General features: G+C 37.2%; 1 protein-coding gene across 3 annotated transcripts in view; it reads left to right on the forward strand.

Annotated features, from left to right (window-relative positions):
- Window positions 1–3519: 3519 nt before the first annotated feature.
- The window catches only part of LOC123718955 (transcription factor CP2-like protein 1), a 39883-nt gene continuing 20313 nt past the window's right edge, over window positions 3520–23089 (forward strand). Inside the window, exons 1-7 of one of the 3 annotated variants that reach the window (XM_045675971.1) lie at window positions 8328–8390; window positions 14857–16331; window positions 17482–17590; window positions 18395–18515; window positions 19005–19092; window positions 20562–20654; window positions 22509–22599. In XM_045675971.1, coding sequence (XP_045531927.1) covers window positions 16190–16331; window positions 17482–17590; window positions 18395–18515; window positions 19005–19092; window positions 20562–20654; window positions 22509–22599 — 644 coding nt within the window. In that variant the 5' untranslated portion in view covers window positions 8328–8390; window positions 14857–16189. Of the gene's footprint in view, window positions 4089–8327; window positions 8391–14820; window positions 16332–17481; window positions 17591–18394; window positions 18516–19004; window positions 19093–20561; window positions 20655–22508; window positions 22600–23089 lie in introns of those variants that run through there. The other 2 variants (XM_045675969.1, XM_045675970.1) reach the window with 2 other exon arrangements.

Below are 23089 nucleotides of genomic sequence, written 5' to 3' on the forward strand. Positions count from 1 at the left end.
TATGTGCGAATTTAACACGCACACGGTGAATTAAAACATCGTGAGGAAACCGGCTTGCCTTAGACCTAACTTGCGTCAGGCACAGGAGCAGAGGAGTAGATGATAAGCATCTACTTGCTTATTTTGACAAATCAAACAGATACAGAAGTCTGTGGCCCAGACCTATAAAGGATGTAGCGCTACTGATTTTCGTTACTAAATAAATGACGGAAGTATTGATAAAAATTTTAAAATGTCTAATTATCTGAACTTTAGAGTACATTAACAAACACCCACTCCCACTCACTGTTTTTTCAAAGATTATGCTTGTATAAACTATACTATAATGTACCACAGAAGAATAAAGACCCAAGGAAGAAGTGGATACCTTCTTCGTTCCTTACATGTTTGTAGCTTAGGTTAATGGACAAAAGTTCATAATTATATATAATACAAGATTTTTAAGTGTTATAAGTTACAGAGCAAGTGATGATTTTAATTCAAAAAATGTTTGACATCCAATATAACGTGGAGTTCAGATACCAATCACTGTTTGATCATACATTTTATTTAATCGCAATTAGAAAATGTCAATTCTAGAAGTACTTATGACGTATCCTGAATTTTCAGGAGCCGTAGGATTTGGGGCATCGCAGCGAAGACACATGGAGGCCCTACCTCACTCGTATTTAATTGGAAACCGTTTCACGAACAAATCGCTGCCGGGCCTCGTGCCGCACATACAATACCATTTGTGCAGGTGAATATTGTTATATTTATCGTACGCCTGTAAATAACATACATTATAATAAACAATCATACTAAAGATATAGCCAAAATTGGATGCAGCACTCCCAAACTAATAACGCGCTTACAGATCTTTGCGAGTTGTCGTATTCCTGAAAAACACCCGAATCATTGAATAAAGAAGTAGTAGTAGTAAAGAAGTTATTTAAGTTTATTTATTTAAGCCCAAAACAATTTATTTCTTTATATTTCGTTACGATAATATACATAATTATACAAATAATAAACAAAAAGTATGTAGATTACACAAGTTATTTGGCAACAGGCGGCTCTATCGCTAACAAGCGATTTCATCCAGGCAACCCTAATATGGGAGAATAGGAAACACCTACAGAGGGTAAAGTAGAAAAGAAGTGCATAATTAATTAACAAAAAAAAAACTCAAAATAATATGCAACTATAACTAAAAATAATTAAATAATAATATGTATAAACAGACATGTAAAAGCTATGCCAAAGGACAATTGACTCACAATTAATATATATAAGTAGTAGCTAATTAAGAGGCAGAAGGAAAATGATCAAAAAGAAGATTTTTAAGTAAATTTATAGACAGCTCGTCTGATATAAATTGGTAAGGAATTTCGTAGTAGGATACTTTGCAGTGACGGAGGAGTGATAGAATTCAGTTTTATGAATAGGAGTTTCAAGAATTAGATTATCTAAGGAACGCAAATCAAAACTACCGCCAGAGAGGAACATAAATTTGATATTGATAAACGACCTTCCAAGCGTAATTAAATCTTACAACGTCCTATTATTTGCCGACGACGTTAAGGTTAAAGTAGTTAAAACTACCAATGACTGTCTGTGTATGCAACATGATTTGGATAAACTACTGAATTGGAGTGAATTAAATATACTCCAGTTTAACTATGACAAATGTGAAGTGATGAGCTTTAGTGCCTCTCCAAATAAATTACTCTGCGACTATAGAATAGGATCTGTAATTATTAGCCGCGTCAGCGAAGTCCGCAATTGGGTGTTTTGTTTGTTCCCGATCTTTCATTTGCGGAGCACGTTCGGATAATTACGGATGCTGCATTCAGGAGATTGGCGTTTGTCCTGCGAAATTCAGTCGGTCTGTCGGACACTGACACTAGGGTGCTATATTCATCATTAGTAAGGCCAATTCTTGAAACCAGCTGCGGCATAGGGTACAGAAAAAGTTCCATAAAAATTTCTTTAAGAAGATACAATTTTTTTCCTTACCTCTACCCTACTAAGTTCCTGATGGGGGTTTTAGGGTACAATTCATTAGAACTTCGTAGAGAGTTAGCTATAATCAAATTTGGTTTATACGTAAGCGCATACTTGCTGGGAGAGATCGTGGGACTGTACGTTCCGAACAAGTATTACCGCTGTCGGAAACATAATCTTTTTGCTGTGCGTTCGGCTCGTACTGTCCAGCGTCAACAAGCTCCGATTCAGTTACTCTCGCTGCCGAGTTTCTCGACTATTCACCGGAGAGCGACCTATTTGTGATTCGTATGGAGGTTATATATTGTGATTTAAAAATATACTTGGAAAAGATTAGAGGATAGGAGGTTTACTGCCGAATTAATGGTATTTTATTTTAGTTTTATGTTAATTTTAGTTCAGAATTTGGCCATGCATGGGCTGTAAAATAAATAAAATGTTGATTTAAGTAACTAGGAGGATTAAGTAAGTTTTAGGATTTAAAAAGAGCATTATAGAAAAGTTGTAAAATGTGCATCTTACGTCGCAATGCAACATTTTGCAACTTGTTCGAGAGAAATAGGAGTCAATATCATGTGCACACAATCGAAAAAAAATCCCACAATTGGGGTGGTCGGCGGTAAGTCCAAAGTCAGTCAGTCGTCTTTAAATATTGGCCCTGAATTAGCGAAACAAATCTCGTTACTGATAAATTAATATTTAGCTCTTTTCGCACAAAATACATATTTCTACCAAAATAATTCGTGAAGAAAACAATTCGGACGGTCACCGATGAGTCCAAGGTCAGTCAGTCGTGTTTAAATATTGGCGCTTCGAATCGATCGAATCAAATCTCGTTACTGATAAATCTATATTTATCTCTTTTCGCACAGACTACACAGCCGCAAAAGCTAATTTGCCTGATTGGGTCTAGTGCCGGTATTACGATGTTCTCGCTACAACCTTTTCTGTCTGGGTCCTACGAGTGTGTATCTATGAGGCAAGTAGGTTGTCGGCCTTTGCCTGATTGGGTCTAATGCAGCTATTACGATGTTCTCGCTACAACCTTTATGTCTGGTTCTTACGTGTATGTATGTATGAGGCTAGTAGTAGTAGCTGGCAAAAAAGTTAGATGTAAATTTTAGTTTCTACGACTCATGTGTAATTTTATAGACCTTTTAAACGTATTAAATACAATAAAGTTAATTGTTTGAAAGTAATCTACTATATAATTGCCCAAACTCTTTATATAATTCAAATCTAACCTTCCTCAGATACATTTATTGGTGAATTTCTATGAGTCAGCCAGAGGTAAATACCCTAAACATTGAGGTCCTATTTCCATAGACCATACACGGACGCACCTGTAAACCATTAGCACCATAACCAATGTGTGTCTGGTGTTAATTTTAAACGTATTTTTCCAGATCGAGTACAAACATGCTCCTGAAAATCGAGAACCAATTACTTCAGAGACACCGACAGCGCGAGACAACTGGAATTAAGAAACTATATAATTCGTTCTTCGTTCTATTTTAACCGTTCAATTGAACTCACTTTTAAATATCAGTGTGGTATAAGTTCGATTGATATAGTGTTTTTAATTTAACTGACTTTATTGCGTGGACTTGTGTGTCGAACACATTCAAATCGTGTAAAATATCCTTTCAAGTGATACCAAATACATAATAAACAGTTTAATTCTAGTGCGGTAAATCCCGATTATATAAAACAGGTTAGTTCTAGTGTGTTAAATTCCAAATCAGTAGAACAGTTGAATTCTAGTGCGTTAAATACCAAATCTTAAAAACAGGTCAGTTCTAGTGTGTTAAATTCCAAATCAGTAGAACAGTTGAATTTTAGTGCGTTAAATTCCTAATCTGTAAAATAGGTCAGTTCTAGTGCGTTTGAAATCAAGTCAACGGACTGCGTCTGTTTAGCGGGCTTTGGCCCTGTGATGGAATTCGAGGGGAATATTATGCATGGGAGAGAATATTGGGAGTCGAGCGTGAGATTATCAGTTGGCGAGGACTTCGGAATGTTCCTTGAAGAGGGGAGGAAGCGGAAGTGGGAGGGGAAGGAGGAAAAGGAGCAGAGGAAGGTGCCGCCGAAGAAAGTTATGGGTGAGTGATTAATTAATATCTTAGATATTATATTAATTTATGAGTAATCTCACAGCTATATATATAAAAATTTATAAAATAACACAGACAATATACAAAGCCAAATACTTATTTATTTATTTTATTATTTCCTATTTTTCCACTAACTTAATGAAACTAATGAATATCCTTGAATCCATCTCTTTGAAGTCGGTTAATTATTACATCTTTTAGCTTAGTCGATTGGTTTTTTTTAATATAATAGGAGGCCAACGGGCAGGAGGCTCACCTGATACCGCCGCCCACGGACACACACATTGCCGTAAGGCTCGCAAGATGTGATACGCTCTTTTCTTGAAAGACCCTAAATGGAATTGGTTCGAAAATACCTAACGCCTATGGATCAAGGCAAGAGGGCTCGCGAGTGAGTTGCCGGTCTGTTAGGAATTTGAATTTTAAGGACCCTAAGTCGAATTGGTCCGGAAGTACTTCAGTGAGTAGCTGGCTCCACATGGTGGTGGTGCGCGGCAAGAATTAAATAACGCCCCATGGATGTTTTACCGTCTCCTTTCGGCATAGGAATCACTCTGGTGATTTTTCAGGTCTCTGGTAAGTATTCATTATCATGGCACAAATTGTTTACATAGGTCCGCAGTTCAGCCAGTACAGATCAGCAGTAGATGGTGGGGTGAAAAGGTTGTAGGCACAGAAAACCTTTTTTTTGTTAGAATTTGATTTGATACTAATTCGTTGCTAAGATGTATCTTTATCCTCAAAATGGGCTTCAATTTCGGCGATGACTTTTTATGATGATCTGGATCCGCCGAGCGCGATTTGAGGCGAACGAACGCCTCTCGCAGGTGTCAACGCTGGCAAGTGCAATCGTGAACTGCGAGCAGTTCCTGTTGCCTCGGCTCGACATCTAGCCGTCCTGTTTTTAGACTGAGTAGAATACTCTCAAAGTTTAGGTGCACAGCTCCACACTAGGATTCCTTGTGTCGTGGACAGCTAGTCTAAATTTTACATAACACTTACAATTTTATAACTAAAGTTCTTTTGCACAAGAATACTTTCCGTTTCAGAACGTAACGTCATAGAACAGAAGGTGTTGCTGAAAATTGATAGAGAATGTATAGTTTTTAAGAAAGTGGTTAAAGAAAGGGACTCAATTGGAGAAAAAGAATAAATAATGATTGGAAGATTATTTGTTCTCCCCTTAATATGGCTTGTCCCGAGAAACAAACGAAACGAAGTCGTAAAGCACTATGACGACTTTTTTTAATGTCTTCATTTTTGACCTCGTTAGGTGACTGAACTTTCAGAATGTTTACAAAACATTTTATCACATAAACAAACCCGAGGATGTCTTTATTCTACGGACATTATTTTGTGTCTCGTTTACTGATACTCGCTTTTATTTTGAATTTCGCTTCATTACTTTGATGCATATTACTCAATTGAAACTACGACCTCAGGGATGATAAGGGAAGCTACCAAAAAGTTTTACTAAAGAGTATGAACAATATTTTTATCTAAAGCAATAATATGTTATGTAACAACTAGGAGGAGTTTAATGCGCTCCAACCATAAAGGGGTATAAGATAAAGCGTGCGGTAGATTTATCAGTAGGGTTGGATTTTGGCCACTTTATATTTATTCTTTGTATTCTAAGGCAAGTTGGTGATCAACCTTTGCCTGTTGTCTAATGCCGGTGCTACGATGTTCTCGCTACAACGTTTTAGGTCTGGGTCCTATGTATCTGTTTCATGAGGCAAGTACGTGATCAGCCTTTGCCTGGTTGGGTCTAATGCCGACATAACGATGTTTTCCTTCACCATAACTGACCTAGGTATATTTAGCGAATGATTATTTACTCCATGACACATTTTAACGCATCGCATATCGAGAAGCGGATAAGGCTCTGGTGTTACTGCAACCCTTCTAAGGCGATTGTTGGTGGCGCTTTGGGGTATGCACAGAGTCCAACATAACCCTTTCGTACTAAGCTGTCGCGCCGCGGTTGGGAATGCGCAAAGCATTTTCCCAAGTATAAAAAAGCCAATTTTGACGTGTTATAAATCTATGATAGCCTGCTGCATGCAGGAAAATCACTCATTTTCACGTTCCGCATGCGCCAAGAGTGCAAGGCGTAAAACAAGCGATAAAGAGGCGCAATCGGCCTAAGCGTTTGCTTCAGATTAAAAGAGACCTATACGTGAACTGTTTATAATAAAAAAGTTTTCTTACGCATAAAGTTATCGTCGAACTGAAATAATTTGTTATTCTATACGTTACACAATTATGTGGTCGTTCTAAATTATTTTATGTTTGAAATAACTTAAAATTACTTGGCTAGTCTACTGTAATAACAGTATGTTGAAATCACTGTGCGATGACCTTTAACGGGCAAATCAGTGTGCGGTGACCCTACATTTATGTCAAATCATATTAATAACTACGTAGATACGTCAAAGATGAGGTATTTTGGAAATGGAAAATGTTTTGATACTTTTACACAATAACAATCTTCGTGTAGAGTCAAGACTTCGGTAGCAGTCTGTCTGCTGCCTTAACAAGTGATAAATGAATTTTAGAAAATGTAATGTGCTTGTTACCAATATATGGAATGATTTCTGAGAAAGGTTTAAATATATTATTTATTGGTTATAACGTTTATAACGTTTATAACGATTGTTGAAAAGCAAAATTAGTTTATAAAGATCGCTACGTATAAATGAAATCCCCCGGTCGATAAGAAGGAACTCAAAAACTATTGCACAGATTTTTATACGTTTTCATTATAGATAAAGTGATTCATGAGAAATGTGTTTATATATGCCTTATTATGGTTGTAGACAAACTGTTTTTTTTTTGTTTGAAGTTATAGCTATACATGTTATGTCAGTGAAGTGAAAGAAGTAAGTTATAGTTAATCAAGTCATTAGTGGAATGTAAATTTCCCTAAGAACTATATCAACTACTTTTTTACTTGTAAATGTGTTCGCCTGTTTAATACTGTCTTGGAGATTAATTACAGAGATTTTGATCGAAATATATTAATATTATTAAGTAATTTAAGAATGACACATGAGAAGCTTGATTTTCCACGTGTTTACAAGTACATTACAGGGGCTGTGACGCCATCTTGTTTAAAGAAAGGTTTTGACATTTGACATTACGAATCATAAATTTTTAAAGCAATACTCAACAGATTTCACTCACTCCTCGGGCTCTACAACCCAAAAAATGTCTCGGGCTGCTGCTGATATTTTTATCATATCAATTCTCTGTACCCTTTTTTGACAAATGCCGCCGTATCTGAACTGTGCAACTATCTGCTATGCATCAGCTGTTTACTTAATGTGGTTTATTCACCTTCTAAACCTAAACCTTGTCTTCAGCGTTTATTGTACCTTGGGCACCAGTTTAAAACTAGGTCCACTTTTCTGTTACTTTTCCCACGTGCTTAATTATTCTTTCTAATGATTTTTTCTTCTCTTCCCATGATAATAGTTCCATCTATCTTTAAGACACCTGTAGTTCTGTATGTGCGGTGACATTCATGTGTACACAAATATTAAATCCCCGCCTTTAAATTATCATGCTCGTTTTCTTGTCATGACGCTGTCCTGTTCCACCTTCCAACTGCTGAATTTCACAGCACGTCCTCTATCAACCCAGAGGTAATAGAACTAAATACAATTTGTATGTCTAGTTACTGATAAATCTGAATTTTCTTTATTCCTACATATGTATAGATTATTACGCTTGGCGGACCCAATGCGACTGACACAAACAGTCCTCTCGGGAGTGTGCTGTGATATTGCAGGTCTAGCCTGGTGCCTTAAGTTCTCATGTCATATTCACATATGTACAGGAATTGCCCTTATTTATCAAATTATTTCTGTAGTCTAATTTATAATGATTTGTAGAGTCCATAATTAGTTTTGCGTACCTTTGAGCTTGTTTCAAAATAACTATATTAAATTTGTGTTCATAGTTTTTGGGTTATTAAAAAAAACGGGTTTTACGAGAATAATTCTACAACGCGATTTCCTATAACGCGGTCAGGGTCCGGCGTTATAGTGGGAAATACCTTATATGCCTTCAATAACATATCTACATAAGTATCTGATCTGAGATCTGATGTCTGAGAACAAAATTAAAATCGTTTTTAAATATTTCTGAATGTGTCGCAGGGGAAAACAGCTATATGTCATGTGTATGTTGATATGTTATCATTTGATTTAGTATTGAGCGGGGCGTTACGTTTGTCGCGCGTGTACAATGTTAAGTGTTTGTGAATTTGTGAATAATATTTTAGTATGTTGAGATATTGTTTATTTTTAATTTATTATTATTCTGGATTTTTATCGTGGATTTTTCGTGTATCGGGAATTCAGTTATAACTTCCACGTCCACCTAAGCTCCGATTACAATAATATAATACTTAAAAACAACTAATATAATGAAGTGGAAGTTTTAATTTAAAAAAATATATTAAATTTTAATATGTAGATATTGATGTCTTCTATAAAACTGTAGTACACTGCTCTATTGCCAATTGTTTCCGCAGCATATAGGAATCTTTATTAGTCTTCACGCCTTGGTTCCAAGGTTTTCCTTCTCATAACTTTATGATTATATTCTACAGCCTATGTCCATCAGGTCCTGGTCTTTGTAGATATTGATGTCTTCTATAAAACTCTAGAACATTGCTCTATTACTCATTACTTTATGGTAATATTCTATAGCTCATGTACACCAGGTCCTGGTCTTTGTAGATATGTAGGTCTTCTATAAAACTGTAGAACATTGCTCTATTGCCAATAGTTTCCGAAGCAGGTTAATTCGTAATTTTCCTACGCATAACTTATTTGAAACCAGCCTTCATCAGGAGTAAGGTAACACCAGAATTAGACCCAATTAGGCATAGGCTGATCACCTTCTTGCCTCATGAAACAGATATAGATTACTAGGCAAAGTTTCCTAATTTTGTCACTCACTGTCCTATCATCAAATCTCTATGCCACTTCTGGCACAAATAGAAGCAGCATTTAGATAACAATTAGTGTTTAGTATTGATATGGTCACTGTAAGATGTTAGGTTAGCTAATTACGTTATAACTTAAGACAAAAGGTCCCCTTAGTAGGGACTGAACCGACTTGATACCACATGAATCTCACTTTTTACGGTAGTAGTACCAGTCTTGAGTTGCGAGAATTGTTTTCAATTTATGTTTTTGCTGTCCGATGGGAATAGCTAGAAATGCTATGCCATTTAACACTTTTTCTAATTTTTACATAATCATTTGTCTTATAGGCAAATAGGTGATCGGCCTCCGGTGCCTGACACACGCCGTAGATTTTTTGGGTCTAAGGCAAGCCGGTATCCCGGGATTGGGATAGGGATTGCCTTCCTTTGTATTAAATGCGCATTAGAAGTCCATTGGTGATGGAGACCTCAGGCATGTGACTCGCAGACTGAAGCCACTAGACCAACAGCTCTATAAGGCGAAACTCCTTTGTTAAATGATAAACTAATTAATCTATGGTTGGAGTAATTAACATAATATCTGTGTCAATTTAGTTATCAAACACGTTTACGCTCACTGTAAACAAGATATTGTGTAAAATTTGATTAAAAATTAAATAATTATAAGATTAGGGGCTTAAGCGAATGACAACCCTGAGTATCTGTATCTGTTCGAATTAAATATATTTTATTATCGTACTGGAATTATTTGTGCGACGGCGAAGGCCTAAGTTATTTGCGATAAGGGCGAAAATCTGTTGCACAGATCCCCGTTAACAAAGGCGTTGCTTCTGAATGTTGCCTCTGATATGTCTTCATATGTTCGCAGAGTTCACAGTAGCGATATCGTGTATCTATTATTATATACTTCGACAAGATTGTTCGAAGTACATGTATTTTTGTAAAAAAATTGTCAAATGAGATACAGTAACTGTCACAGACTACAAAAACGTATTCAAAATGGCCGCCTCTAGAGGGTAGCGATTCTGGTAACGCACTTGTGAGTCTTCTGGCAGTGTGTTTAAGGGCGGTAATCAGACATCCTCTTGACAATTATGTTAATCAGGTGTCTCGTGCCCTTTTACCCTGTCCTATAAATAGGCTAAAAATCAAATACTCGTATTTGCTATCAGCGCTCGACGGGAGTTATCGCCGACGCTACAGTGTGTTAATAATATTTTCGACACATCTGAATAGCTTGCTGCCCCCGCAAACATTTCGCCTTAATATGATTTTGAAGCCTAACGTTTTATTACTTACCAACATATAGATTTTGCCATGCTTTCCGATAGAGCTTTTCCGGAATAAAAACGGTATTTTTTTAGGATTAGTCCAATTTTCCTCCTTCAAGGAATTAATAAATACTGGTTAGTTGTTGAGTTTTGCGCTTGGCAACATATTTTGCGATTCATTTTTATTTATATACTTAGATAAACTGTTTAAATAAAATGCGTGTAAGTGATCTTTTTATGGCATTAAAGAATACAGTAAAAAGTACAAGTAATTAACAACTAGCGTAGTAATAACAGTGGGGGCCAAATCTGAAAATTCTCGATGATCCGCATTAATTCGGCAGAACAATGTTCTGTAGCCTAAAGCTTTCGGTAAATAGACTTTTAAATGCAAAATTTTTGTTAGACATTTGTAGAAATTGATGTCTTCTATAAAACTCTAGAACATTGCTCTATTACTAACTCTATGGTAATATTCTAGAGCTCATGTCCATCAGGTCCTGGTCTTTGTAGATATTGATGTCTTCTATAAAACTGTTGTACATTGCTCTATTGCCAATACTTTCCGCAGCATGTAGGCATCTTTATCGGTCTCCACACCTTGGGTTACATGGCTTCCCTGCTCATAACATTATGGTAATATTCTATAGCTCATGTCCACCAGGTCCTGGTCTTTGTAGATATGGAGGTCTTCTATAAAACTGTTGTACATTGCTCTATTGCCAATACTTTCCGCAGCATGTAGGCATCTTTATCGGTCTCCACACCTTGGGTTACATGGCTTCCCTGCTCATAACATTATGGTAATATTCTATAGCTCATGTCCACCAGGTCCTGGTCTTTGTAGATATGGAGGTCTTCTATAAAACTGTAGAACATTGCTCTATTGCCAATACTTTCCGCAGCATGTAGGCATCTTTATCGGTCTCCACACCTTGGGTTACATGGCTTCCCTGCTCATAACATTATGGTAATATTCTATAGCTCATGTCCACCAAGTCCTGGTCTTTGTATATATGTAGGTCTTCTATAAAACTGTAGAACAGTTATTGCCAATAGCACCCGCAGCATATAGGAATCTTTATTGGTCTCCACACCTTGGGTTAAATGGCTTTCCTGCTCATAACTTTATGATAATATTCTATAGCTCATGTCTGTCTAGTCCTGGTCTTTGTAGATATGTAGGTCTTCTGTAAAACTGTAGAACATTGCTCTATTGCCAATACTTTCCGCAGAATGTAGGAATCTTTATCGGTCTTCACACCTTGGGTTACATGGCTTCCGTGCTCATTACTTTATGGTAATATTCTATAGCTCATGTACACCAGGTCCTGGTCTTTGTAGATATGTAGGTCTTCTATAAAACTGTAGAACATTGCTCTATTGCCAATTCTTTCCGCAGCATGTAGGAATCTTTATCGGTCTTCACACCTTGGGTTACATGGATTCCCTGCTCATAACTTTATGGTAATATTTTATAGCTCATGTCCATCAAGTCCTGGTCTTTGTAGATATGTAGGTCTTCTATAAAACTGTAGAACATTGCTCTATTGCCAATACTTTCCGCAGCATTTAGGAATCTTTATCGGTCTCCACACCTTGGGTTAAATGGCTACCCTGTTCATAACTCTATGGTAATATTCTATAGCTCCTGTCCATCAGGTCCTGGTCTTTGTAGATATTGATGTCTTCTATAAAACTGTCCAATATTGCTCTATTGCCAATACTTTCCGCAGCATTTAGGAATCTTTATCGGTCTTCACACCTTGGGTTACATGGATTCCCTGCTCATAACTTTATGGTAATATTTTATAGCTCATGTCCATCAGGTCCTGGTCTTTGTAGATATGTAGGTCTTCTATAAAACTGTAGAACATTGCTCTATTGCCAATACTTTCCGCAGCATGTAGAAATCTTTATCGGTCTCCACACCTTGGGTTAAATGGCTTCCCTGCTCATAACTCTATGGTAATATTCTATAGCTCATGTACACCAGGTCCTGGTCTTTGTAGATATGTAGGTCTTCTATAAAACTGTAGAACATTGCTCTATTGCCAATACTTTCCGCAGCATGTAGGAATCTTTATCGGTCTCCACACCTTGGGTTAAATGGCTTCCCTGCTCATAACTCTATGGTAATATTCTATAGCTCATGTCCATCAGGTCCTGGTCTTTGTAGATATGTAGGTCTTCTATATAACTGTAGAACATTGCTCTATTGCCAATACTTTCCGCAGCATGTAGGAATCTTTATCGGTCTCCACACCTTGGTTTAAATGGCTTCCCTGCTCGTAACTCTATGGCAATATTCTATAGCTCATGTCCATCAGGTCCTGGTCTTTGTAGATATGTAGGTCTTCTATAAAACTGTAGAACATTGCTCTATTGCCAATACTTTCCGCAGCATGTAGGAATCTTTATCGGTCTCCACACCTTGGGTTAAATGGCTTCCTTGCTCATAACTCTATGGTAATATTCTATAGCTCATGTCCATCAGGTCCTGGTCTTTGTAGATATGGAGGTCTTCTATAAAACTGTAGAACATTGCTCTATTGCCAATACTTTCCGCAGCATGTAGGCATCTTTATCGGTCTCCACACCTTGGGTTACATGGCTTCCCTGCTCATAACATTATGGTAATATTCTATAGCTCATGTCCACCAGGTCCTGGTCTTTGTATATATGTAGGTCTTCTATAAAACTGTAGAACAGTTATTGCCAATAGCACCCGCAGCATATAGGAATCTTTATTGGTCTCCACACCTTGGGTTAAATGGCTTTCCTGCTCATAACTTTATGATAATATTCTATAGCTCATGTCTGTCTAGTCCTGGTCTTTGTAGATATGTAGGTCTTCTGTAAAACTGTAGAACATTGCTCTATTGCCAATACTTTCCGCAGAATGTAGGAATCTTTATCGGTCTTCACACCTTGGGTTACATGGCTTCCGTGCTCATTACTTTATGGTAATATTCTATAGCTCATGTACACCAGGTCCTGGTCTTTGTAGATATGTAGGTCTTCTATAAAACTGTAGAACATTGCTCTATTGCCAATTCTTTCCGCAGCATGTAGGAATCTTTATCGGTCTTCACACCTTGGGTTAAATGGCTTCCCTGCTCATAACTCTATGGTAATATTCTATAGCTCATGTCCATCAGGTCCTGGTTTTTGTAGATATGTAGGTCTTCTATATAACTGTAGAACATTGCTCTATTGCCAATACTTTCCGCAGCATGTAGGAATCTTTATCGGTCTCCACACCTTGGTTTAAATGGCTTCCCTGCTCATAACTCTATGGCAATATTCTATAGCTCATGTCCATCAGGTCCTGGTCTTTGTAGATATGTAGGTCTTCTATAAAACTGTAGAACATTGCTCTATTGCCAATACTTTCCGCAGCATGTAGGAATCTTTATCGGTCTCCACACCTTGGGTTAAATGGCTTCCCTGCTCATAACTCTATGGTAATATTCTATAGCTCATGTCCATCAGGTCCTGGTCTTTGTAGATATGTAGGTCTTCTATAAAACTGTAGAACATTGCTCTATTGCCAATACTTTCCGCAGCATGTAGGAATCTTTATCGGTCTCCACACCTTGGTTTAAATGGCTTCCCTGCTCGTAACTCTATGGCAATATTCTATAGCTCATGTCCATCAGGTCCTGGTCTTTGTAGATATTGATGTCTTCTATAAAACTGTACAATATTGCTCTATTGCCAATACTTTCCGCAGCATTTAGGAATCTTTATCGGTCTCCACACCTTGGGTTAAATGGCTTTCCATTCTTTTGATAATATTCTATATCCTATGTTTTCAAGATTTCCTGGATGAAGCAGGGTGGTGAGAGGAATTTTTAATTCAGTCCAGTTTTAATGCAAATAATCTTTCCTCGGTATAATATTAGTAGATCCTAATAACTCATAACGAAGCGATAAACTTATATATAGCTGTTTTGTGTGTTATTTGTATATGATATAAAACCCACTTAGCAACACTGAAGGTTTCTATTACATATGTGATAATTAAATTGTTAACCTTCTAAAATTCAGCGGTCGTGTGATCTTCTTACACGCGTTACGTGATTTAAATAAGAGTACTGTTTATAAACAAATTGAATAGTGTAGTATTTCCAAACCGATTCGACTTGGGCAAGGGCGTGCGACTTAAAGAACCTTCTAGCATTGATGGACTGGTATCTCTTAACACCAGAGTCTTTATAGAAAGATAATAAAAATTACATGTTAAGTCTAAAATTAAAAGTGTAGTGTAACATTTATGTTTACCATAATTGTCACGTATTTTAGAAAAGATAGCTTGTAAGGTATACTGTATATATATTTTATTGACTAATTACTGAATATTATGTTGACTTAATTTTCTACAATACTAATGAATTAAACTAAGCTAATGTTCATTAACAGTCATAATGTTCTGTAATGTTTTGACACTACGTTCGTGTGTCCGAGATAGTATTATATGATTAATAAAAATTTAAACAATATCTCAATATATTTTAAGTAGTGAAAGTAAATGAAGTAAAATGAGAATTGTCTCTGGACTCCTATTGAAGCCGTACAGTGTTATGTCAAAGAGAACCTATAGGTGGACAATAAAATGTTGTAGTGTGTTCTGACAGTGGATTTAAGGATTGCTTATAACGCCATCTAGAGGTTCCAGTCTGAATTACTGGAAGCGTTTGGAAGAGATTAAAATTCCGGTTGAGGAATGAAGACAGGATTTGAATTATTCTTGACTATAGTTAACTATAGTCTGAAGGAAGAAGAGTTTAGAAAAGATTTATCATTCGTTGGAAGAATGTTATACAACGAAAAGTTTATTTAAGGTTTGATACGTCCAGGAAATATACTAATTACAACGCCATCTGTTGGGAAGATTTGAATTATTATAGAAAAAGAATAACATATAAATCATATTTTAATACTACGTCCCGGGGGGACGAGAGTTTTATTATATGAACATCATTGAACATTCATCAGGATATAAAAACACATCATCGTAAAATTTGTAATAGCGCCATCTATTAAACAAAGTCTAAAATATTTTAAGTGTATAAAGAGGCTGAAGGCATATTGGAAGATCTGAGTAAATCATGAAAACCGTGGCAGGCAATGTTGAATATTATCAAGATTATCAAACGCGCCGTAATATTGGTTGATGAGTTTAAAGGCTTAGTGTACAGAGAGACATGTGGTGCACTGAAATTTATTTAAATAGTGTCTAGATTTGAAAAAGTACTTTCAAACTCTTGAAAAGATTGTAACAAGTGGTGCAAAACCAACAGTGAGGCAAAACCAAAACAAAATTCATCCTGAATTAACATGAACTTTGTTGAACACAGAACCATGTGAATAGTGTCTTACTGAATACAGAGGCAAACCTGGAGTAGGAAAACCTGAATAGCCTTCCTAGTAGATTATTCATTTTGTAAGGGTACTTGTAAACTCTTAATTTTTTTTTTTTACCATAACCAGTGAAGTACGTCTTTAGGCTGAACCGAAAGAACGACGTCACTTGTATTAACACTTGAACAAAACCAATTTAAGAGTGGCTTAGTGTTTACAGAGTCAAAGCTGGACTAAAATAGCCTCCTCAGCAGAGTTATAATATTGAAAGAACACTTTAAAATATTTGACGGTTGATGTTAATAAGTGAAGTGCATCGTGAGGCTAAAATAATACCGATACAAAAGCAGAATTATTGAGGGTGTTTTAGGCTGAACTAAAAATAGCCTTGTCAATAGACTATTGATTTTGAAAGGATATTTTAAAAACTTGATTGATCCCAGAACTAAGGAAGGAACCCGATAAAAGGAACAATATCTTTTAAAAAAATGGTGGAAGACACAACTCAAAACGGGGATAGGATGTCTGCAGCTGCGGTGCTGCAATTCGCAGCTCGGGAAGCAAGAGAAGGCAGGCGGTTCGCGGAATTTGGTGCCCATGCATTCGCCAGCATCACCTACAACGCTCATGGTATTATATTTTATCAGACTTGTTTAATATTATAAACAGGTAACGTATGTATGTAGAGCAGGGGTCGAAGCTGTCGTGCTGTCATTTGGGCACCAATGATTTTGGAAAACAAAACACCGGCATTACTTACAACATAGACCCAATCAGTCAAAGGCTGATCTCCTACTGGCCTAATGAAATAGAAACATATGAGGCCCATACCTAAAAGGTTGTAGCGAGCATTAGACCCAATCAAAGGCCGATCGCCTACAAGCCTCGTCAAACACAGGACTCAGACCGAAAAGCTTGTAGCGCCACTTTTTAATTTATTTTGCTTTTGTTTAACTACTCGACAATTATTCTATTATCTCTGGTCACATTCACCTATGACCCTATATCTCTAGTTTCGCAAATAATGAACCAGTTACTCTTATCAAAGCACTTTGCCCTGCCTCAGATAACTGGTTAATACCAATGCTGGACGAATTAGAAGGATAACATATGGAATCTATTTTCTTTTGTCGCGTTCTTCTTTATTGAACTTCTACCTAAAAAAACTACTTACCTAAAAAAACCTGAAGGTTCCCATAGGTTTCTCTGGGATACCATCATCAGGTTTTTACCCAGTTGTCTTCCCATAATAATAAATAAATATCAAATAAGGTTCATAAAGTCTATACAAAAAGTTTAAAAATTTGACGTGTATCTTTGTATCTAGCTCCTCCATGCTGGGACCGATCTGTATAATCTGGTGTCAATTGATGTTTCAGTGACTAAGTCCAGGTTAAAGGATTTGGTAATCAGACTGATGTGTATTAACTGAAATGTCTCGAAAAAAAACTCGCGTAGTCCCATTCGCCTTCCACAATTGCCTAATATGATTTTCATATCCTGTATTTAAATAACCAACTCGACTTACGGTCCAGAGGCGACAGGTATTGCTGAACCAATTCGACTTAGGGTCCTTCAAAGAGCGTAACAATTCTTAAAAGGTTCTTGTAAGCCTTTTGGTATTGGCTATGGGTTTCACTTATCATCAGGTGAGCCTCCTATCCGTTCCCCCCTATTCTTTAAAAAAACCTAATTAATATTGATATTAAATATATACGCAATACGCAATACGTTACTCATTGTGTATATCCTGTAATATTAAAATGTATGGTTATTACAGCATCCCTCGGTGAGATGGGTGGCAGTGGCAGCTCCTCCTCATCACACATGTCACCCGGATGGCAGGTCAACGACCTGGATCTGGATCTACCTGGAGAGTTGACGATGAAGTAAGTCAAATATCATTTATACTTTAATCAGTCGAATTTAAAGTATTTTTTCCTCTTACTCTGCAACCTAAAAAGTCTCACGGCCTCCGAAACGAGAAACTTCCAGCGCACCCTGTCTTGTGACACGGAGCCATTGCTGGCTTTTAGCTACAGCAGCTCCTCCTACACTCCGTCGTCGTCCGTCGCAGTACCTAGGCCGACCAGTAGTCTCCGACCACTTAGAATCCTCCACACTTTCGTTTCTTTTGAAATTATATTTAAGCCCGGATGAAAAGATATCTTAACCTCTATATTCTTGATGACAATATATTCATTCTTTTACTGCCTGTTCTCAAATCAAGGTCGTAAAGAAAGCGAAAAGAAGAACTGGCAATACAATAATACTATGTCATTCTAAATAGCATAGCTTTTCCTTGTTTAACGTTCAGAGGGGCATGAAATTTACCACTATGTGGAGCCAGCCCACTAAATGTTGCTGAACCTTACTTAGGGTCCTTAAAGCGCGTACCGATTCTTAAAAGGCTACTTACAAGTCCATGGGCGGTGCTACTTATCATCGTGAGGCTCCCTATTCGTGTCCTAAAAAAAATACCGCATGTCTTTCTTATTTGTTCTTCTTTTGGTTCCAACCCATCACTGGAGGTTGCCCGTCAGTCTCGTGAAGCGTGACCTGTACCAGATGCAGCAACCTAACGTTACGAATTAATGATTTTTTCACTCTACCAATACGCTGTTTACCCATTGTAATTGTAGTGGTAGACGATCATGGCCCAGGAACTTTATTTGTTAAATATTTTTTTACAGCGAGGCGTTGCTTTCCCTGCCATCGTTGGCAGTATTCAAGCAAGAAGCACCATCTCCAACTGGGGCCGTACTGTCGCCCCCACGTCGGGCCTGGCCCCCGAGACGACAGAATGAGAGACAGGTACGTCAATATGGTATATAGCTTCGATTGGTTAGTAATGACGTTTTCCAATGACGGGACTAGGAATCCATTAGTTTTGGGTTTATTTGTCACAAACATACAAACCTTTTCGTAAGAACTGGACGTCTGGAAACCTCGGGAGTTGTAAGCGATATTGCGGGCTAATTCTGAGGAAATTGCATGGATATCCTGGTCTCCACCTTCTTAAGTTCTCCTCCTATTTTCACATGTGTATTTAAAAACATACTTTCATAAGTGATTGTCTTTATTCTTAATGTGTTATGTTTGATGGGGTACTGTCGGCACCCCTGGTAGGGAGCTCCCCAGTATCAGCTCCTTCCACTTGACCGTATTCAACGAAGAGCAATTAGAATGGTCGACTACCATTTACCATGGATTGTTTAGACGAGTTGTTTAGATTCTGCAGCTGAGTTCAGTTAGCTGATGTGGCTAATAAGGACTAGTGTTTACAGATATAAAAATTTTCAGATCACAAACATGATTGTTGATAATCGCGAAGCGATGGACGAAGGCTGTCAAGAGTCGCCGTCTCATAATAATTTAATGAGTCAGCATTGTAAGTAGTTTCAATTTCTTTTTATACCTTTTATTAGAACAGGGGGCAAACGGCAAAACTGATGTTGGATGGATACTCAATAAAAGGTCTGGTGTTGCTGGACTTTTAAACCGAAAAACATTTCGTTGTTTCGCATCTGAGCGTTTTAAGGCAGTTTTTGCTCCACCACTATGTGATCAAGCCCATTGAATCCGAAGCAATTCGAGTGAGGGTGCGAGCCCTCTTGCGAAATAGTCAGAGCTGGTACCACATTGGTGGTGCGCGGTAAGAGCCTTTATATCATACGGATATTAAGAAAACACTTTACCGGATTGAAGCTATGTATTATTATAAACTTATAATTATTTTCAATAGGGAAGACGGCCTAAAATTATCAAACACCTGGGATCCAATAATATCCAAATTAAAATCTCAAGACAAATAATCCGCGGAAATAGAGGATACCGTTAGTCATTTCTGCAAAAACCCGTCATCTTTTAGTCGATACCAACTCCGGGGAAATAAATACAGATAATACAACTTTCTCTACAGCTGTGATACTTATTGACATTCAAAACCTTTTGTCTTCAGTCACCGTGACCACGCACGCTGTAAAGCCGTGAAACGTAGGGAGAAATTTAAAATTATATAAAATAATTATAAGTTTATTAATAAACATAATAAAGTGTAATAATTTACATAGATTCAATCCAGTAAAAAAGTGTTTTCTTTCAATGTGTCAAAGTTATGTTTATAAAACACAATACTATCATACGAATATTTCCGGAGTAGTGACCCGGGCTTATCTGGAGAAGCCAGACCTTTTTTACCTGTTAAATGGTCCGGGGAGTGCCAAGATCTCGATGCTACCCACTCCCAGGGCCTACTGTACGCGAATGGACGAGGACGGATAACAGCGAGGCTTCCAGATGTGGTTTGAGGAAATAAAGTCCCTTTTTCGGATTGGAGAGATTTGCCACTCCCCTGCTGCAGCATTTTGGCCATAGATCTGCCCGATCGCGTGGTTGATACTATTATGGAAACTAAGTAAATAAATGCCTTAAATAACGCTCAGTTGTGGGACAACGGACATCGAGGTGACACGTAATACACCTTTTTCGGTTGATAATTGTATTGTCCAAATCGAGGCATCGTTCTAGCTTCGCTAGGAATCTAGATAAACTAAAAATCGTCCATCCAAATTCACCTTTAAACTGATAGTTCGACAAGCGCAAATTGAAGGAGGAAGCTCGTTTGCGCCCCCATTCTATAAAAAAAGCTTTTTTGGATTACACTTTGCACTATTAAGTCAGGCCTGAGCTGACTCCAGGAGTTACTAGTAAAGGGACAGGTCAAAGATACCCAAAAGCATGGTAAATCTCATAGATCGGTATGTCAGAGGTGTGCAAGTGGAAATCCGTGTAACTTTAAGAAGATCTCGAAAAGTTGTGTAAAATATTTAGTATTTGATGAAAGAATTAATTTCGCAGCTAACAGCCCGGAAAGCATGCAGTGCCAAACAATGGCGCCCACCATGATGGATATGAGCGGATACAATTCGCCAAACGAACATGACAATAAAAGTGAGTTTCTCTTCTCTCTTTTTCATGATTTAAAAATACTTGAATTCCTCCTAAAACCCAGGTCTGGGAATCTTAGGCGAGAAAAAAATAAACCGGAGTAACACGGACGGTCGGCCGGTCGGACCTCTTTTAAATAACCTTGAAACACTATTAGACATTTTATGTCACTGTCAAGCCGATTTTAACACATAAGCATCAGTTACACGCAAATACACACCCACATCCATCGAGCATTCTCTCTCATGTTAAGTCTGTTGGCGTTAAGTAAGCTTTTTATAAATGAATTCTTGTCACGTGAATTACTTGACATGTGTCAAAGTATACAAGCATGTTACGACGCCATCTTGCTTTGAGACGCGTTTCGTTCTGTGGTAATTTAATTTGTATAGATTCTATAATCACACACTACCGGAGATCTCTAAACGCTGTAAGGTTCTGTTAAAAATTGTAATATGATCGAATACAGAAAAGTTGCCTTTTACAGGACATTTACATTGTCGTCCTATATTCATTACCAAGGTTTTTCAGCAGAATTTTCCAAATTACGTCTGCAAAAACCAACCTCATTTCCGAACTCTTCCGAAGCTTGACATATATGGTAGTTTATAAAAAATGCTAGTAATATATATAGAATATAGAAAAGATAGTTTGTAACATAAACTGTATATATAGTATTATGTATGATGTGGTGAACTTCAATAAATAAATCACGTAAAGGTTTTTGAAGTTAAACTTCTTTTGGTGATTGAGGGTAATTTTTTGCGGATGAAACGCAATAACAATAATATTAGCGTCACGAAGATGTGCAGAGTTTTTGTCGAAAAAAAAGGAGAGAGGGATTGAGAGAGTGTGAGAAATGGAGAACGTAGTATGAAGCAAATAGCCATGGAGCGAGAGTAGAACGACGAATGTTGAAACACGAACTTATATTGCATAATTTCGACATAGACATAACATTTATTACTAACAAAACACACACACAGAGAAACACACAACAATGAATAATAAAAAAATAAAAATAAATTATAAAAAAATAATAATAGAGAGATAACATTTTTTTAAAAGAAAAAGGTTTAATTGTGTAATGCGTGTGTTCTGTGGTTGTAATTGGCCCTCGCTCAGCATTATGCTGAGGAGACGAGTTGTTCCACAGCGCTGGTCACTCTGCCAGAGACCACAGCAGTTAGTTTGCGCCTCAGTCGCAAAAAAAAATAAGAATCTGATACTCAGTAGAAACAAATAATAATAATGACAGAAGTAAAAGTTAGCAGCGTAAGCAATGAAGATTTTTTTTTTAATAAAATTAAATTAAAAATAAGAATAATCGTTAAGAAGTAGATAAATTAATATTTTTGGGCGGATCAACAACTATAATTCGTGGGATTTTTGTTGAGTAAATTGATGTTTTTTTATAATTGCGACGAAAATTTGTTTTTAGTTGAAGATTTTTCAACGGAGGAGAGATATTATTCCAACATAGTTATCTTTTTTTTATATAAAATAGGGGCCAAACGGGCAGAAGGCTCACCTGATGTTAAGTGATACCGCTGCCCATGGACAATCTCAATGCCAGAGGGCTCGCGAGTGCGTTGCCGGCCTTTTAAGAATTTGTGCTGACTTATCATAACGCTTTAGTCACAACATCACCAAAAGAAATCGAAATAAATTCATTAAATTCCTAACATATCTTCCTTCTTCCCTTCCTCTAAGTCTCTGAATTCTCATGTTTTAGATTTTTATAAATATGACCAATACTTAACAATTAAATTGCCAAAGAAGATTCACTTCTGAAATTTGTGCATACGCACGCACTTTTTCTTTGATTAAGTTTGTATGTTTTAAAATAAATTACAGATGCCGGGTTACTAATGTGTTCTCCCAGCGCGTTTGACGGCTTCTTGCAGTCACCTGTACGCTCTGAGACCAGTTATAAGGATGACTCAAGGTAACATTTATTTATATATTAAGATATCTGTTTCATGAGGCAACTAGGTGATCAGCCTTTTCCTGGTTGGGTCCTTTGCGGGTATTACGGTACTTTCCTTCGTACCAGCTAGTTTTAAGAAAACCCATTTAACAGACGGAGACCATTCTCTTCAAGAATAAGAGTTGTAATTTAATTATGAATGGGGTGTCATGGTCATCATCTTATTGGGGGTCATGTAAGGAAATTATCGGGAGCCAATGAACGATGATATTGAAAAAAATATTTCATACAGAACTAGATCTTAACAGTCTGGTTCTCTGGATGCTAGCTTCAGGTCCTGTGTCGTTTGTTGGGTCTCCTAAATTTCTTCACTCCGCCAACCACCAGCCTTTACCGGCTTGTAACGTAACTGTGTTCTATAATACGTTATCCTAACTGTGGATTGGAATTACTTGTGGATACGCAAATTAATAAAAGGGCTTCGGTACTCAATACTGTAGTTTATATT

The sequence above is a fragment of the Pieris brassicae genome, chromosome Z, assembly GCF_905147105.1.
Source record: "Pieris brassicae chromosome Z, ilPieBrab1.1, whole genome shotgun sequence".
In the NCBI taxonomy this organism is placed as follows: domain Eukaryota; kingdom Metazoa; phylum Arthropoda; class Insecta; order Lepidoptera; family Pieridae; genus Pieris; species Pieris brassicae.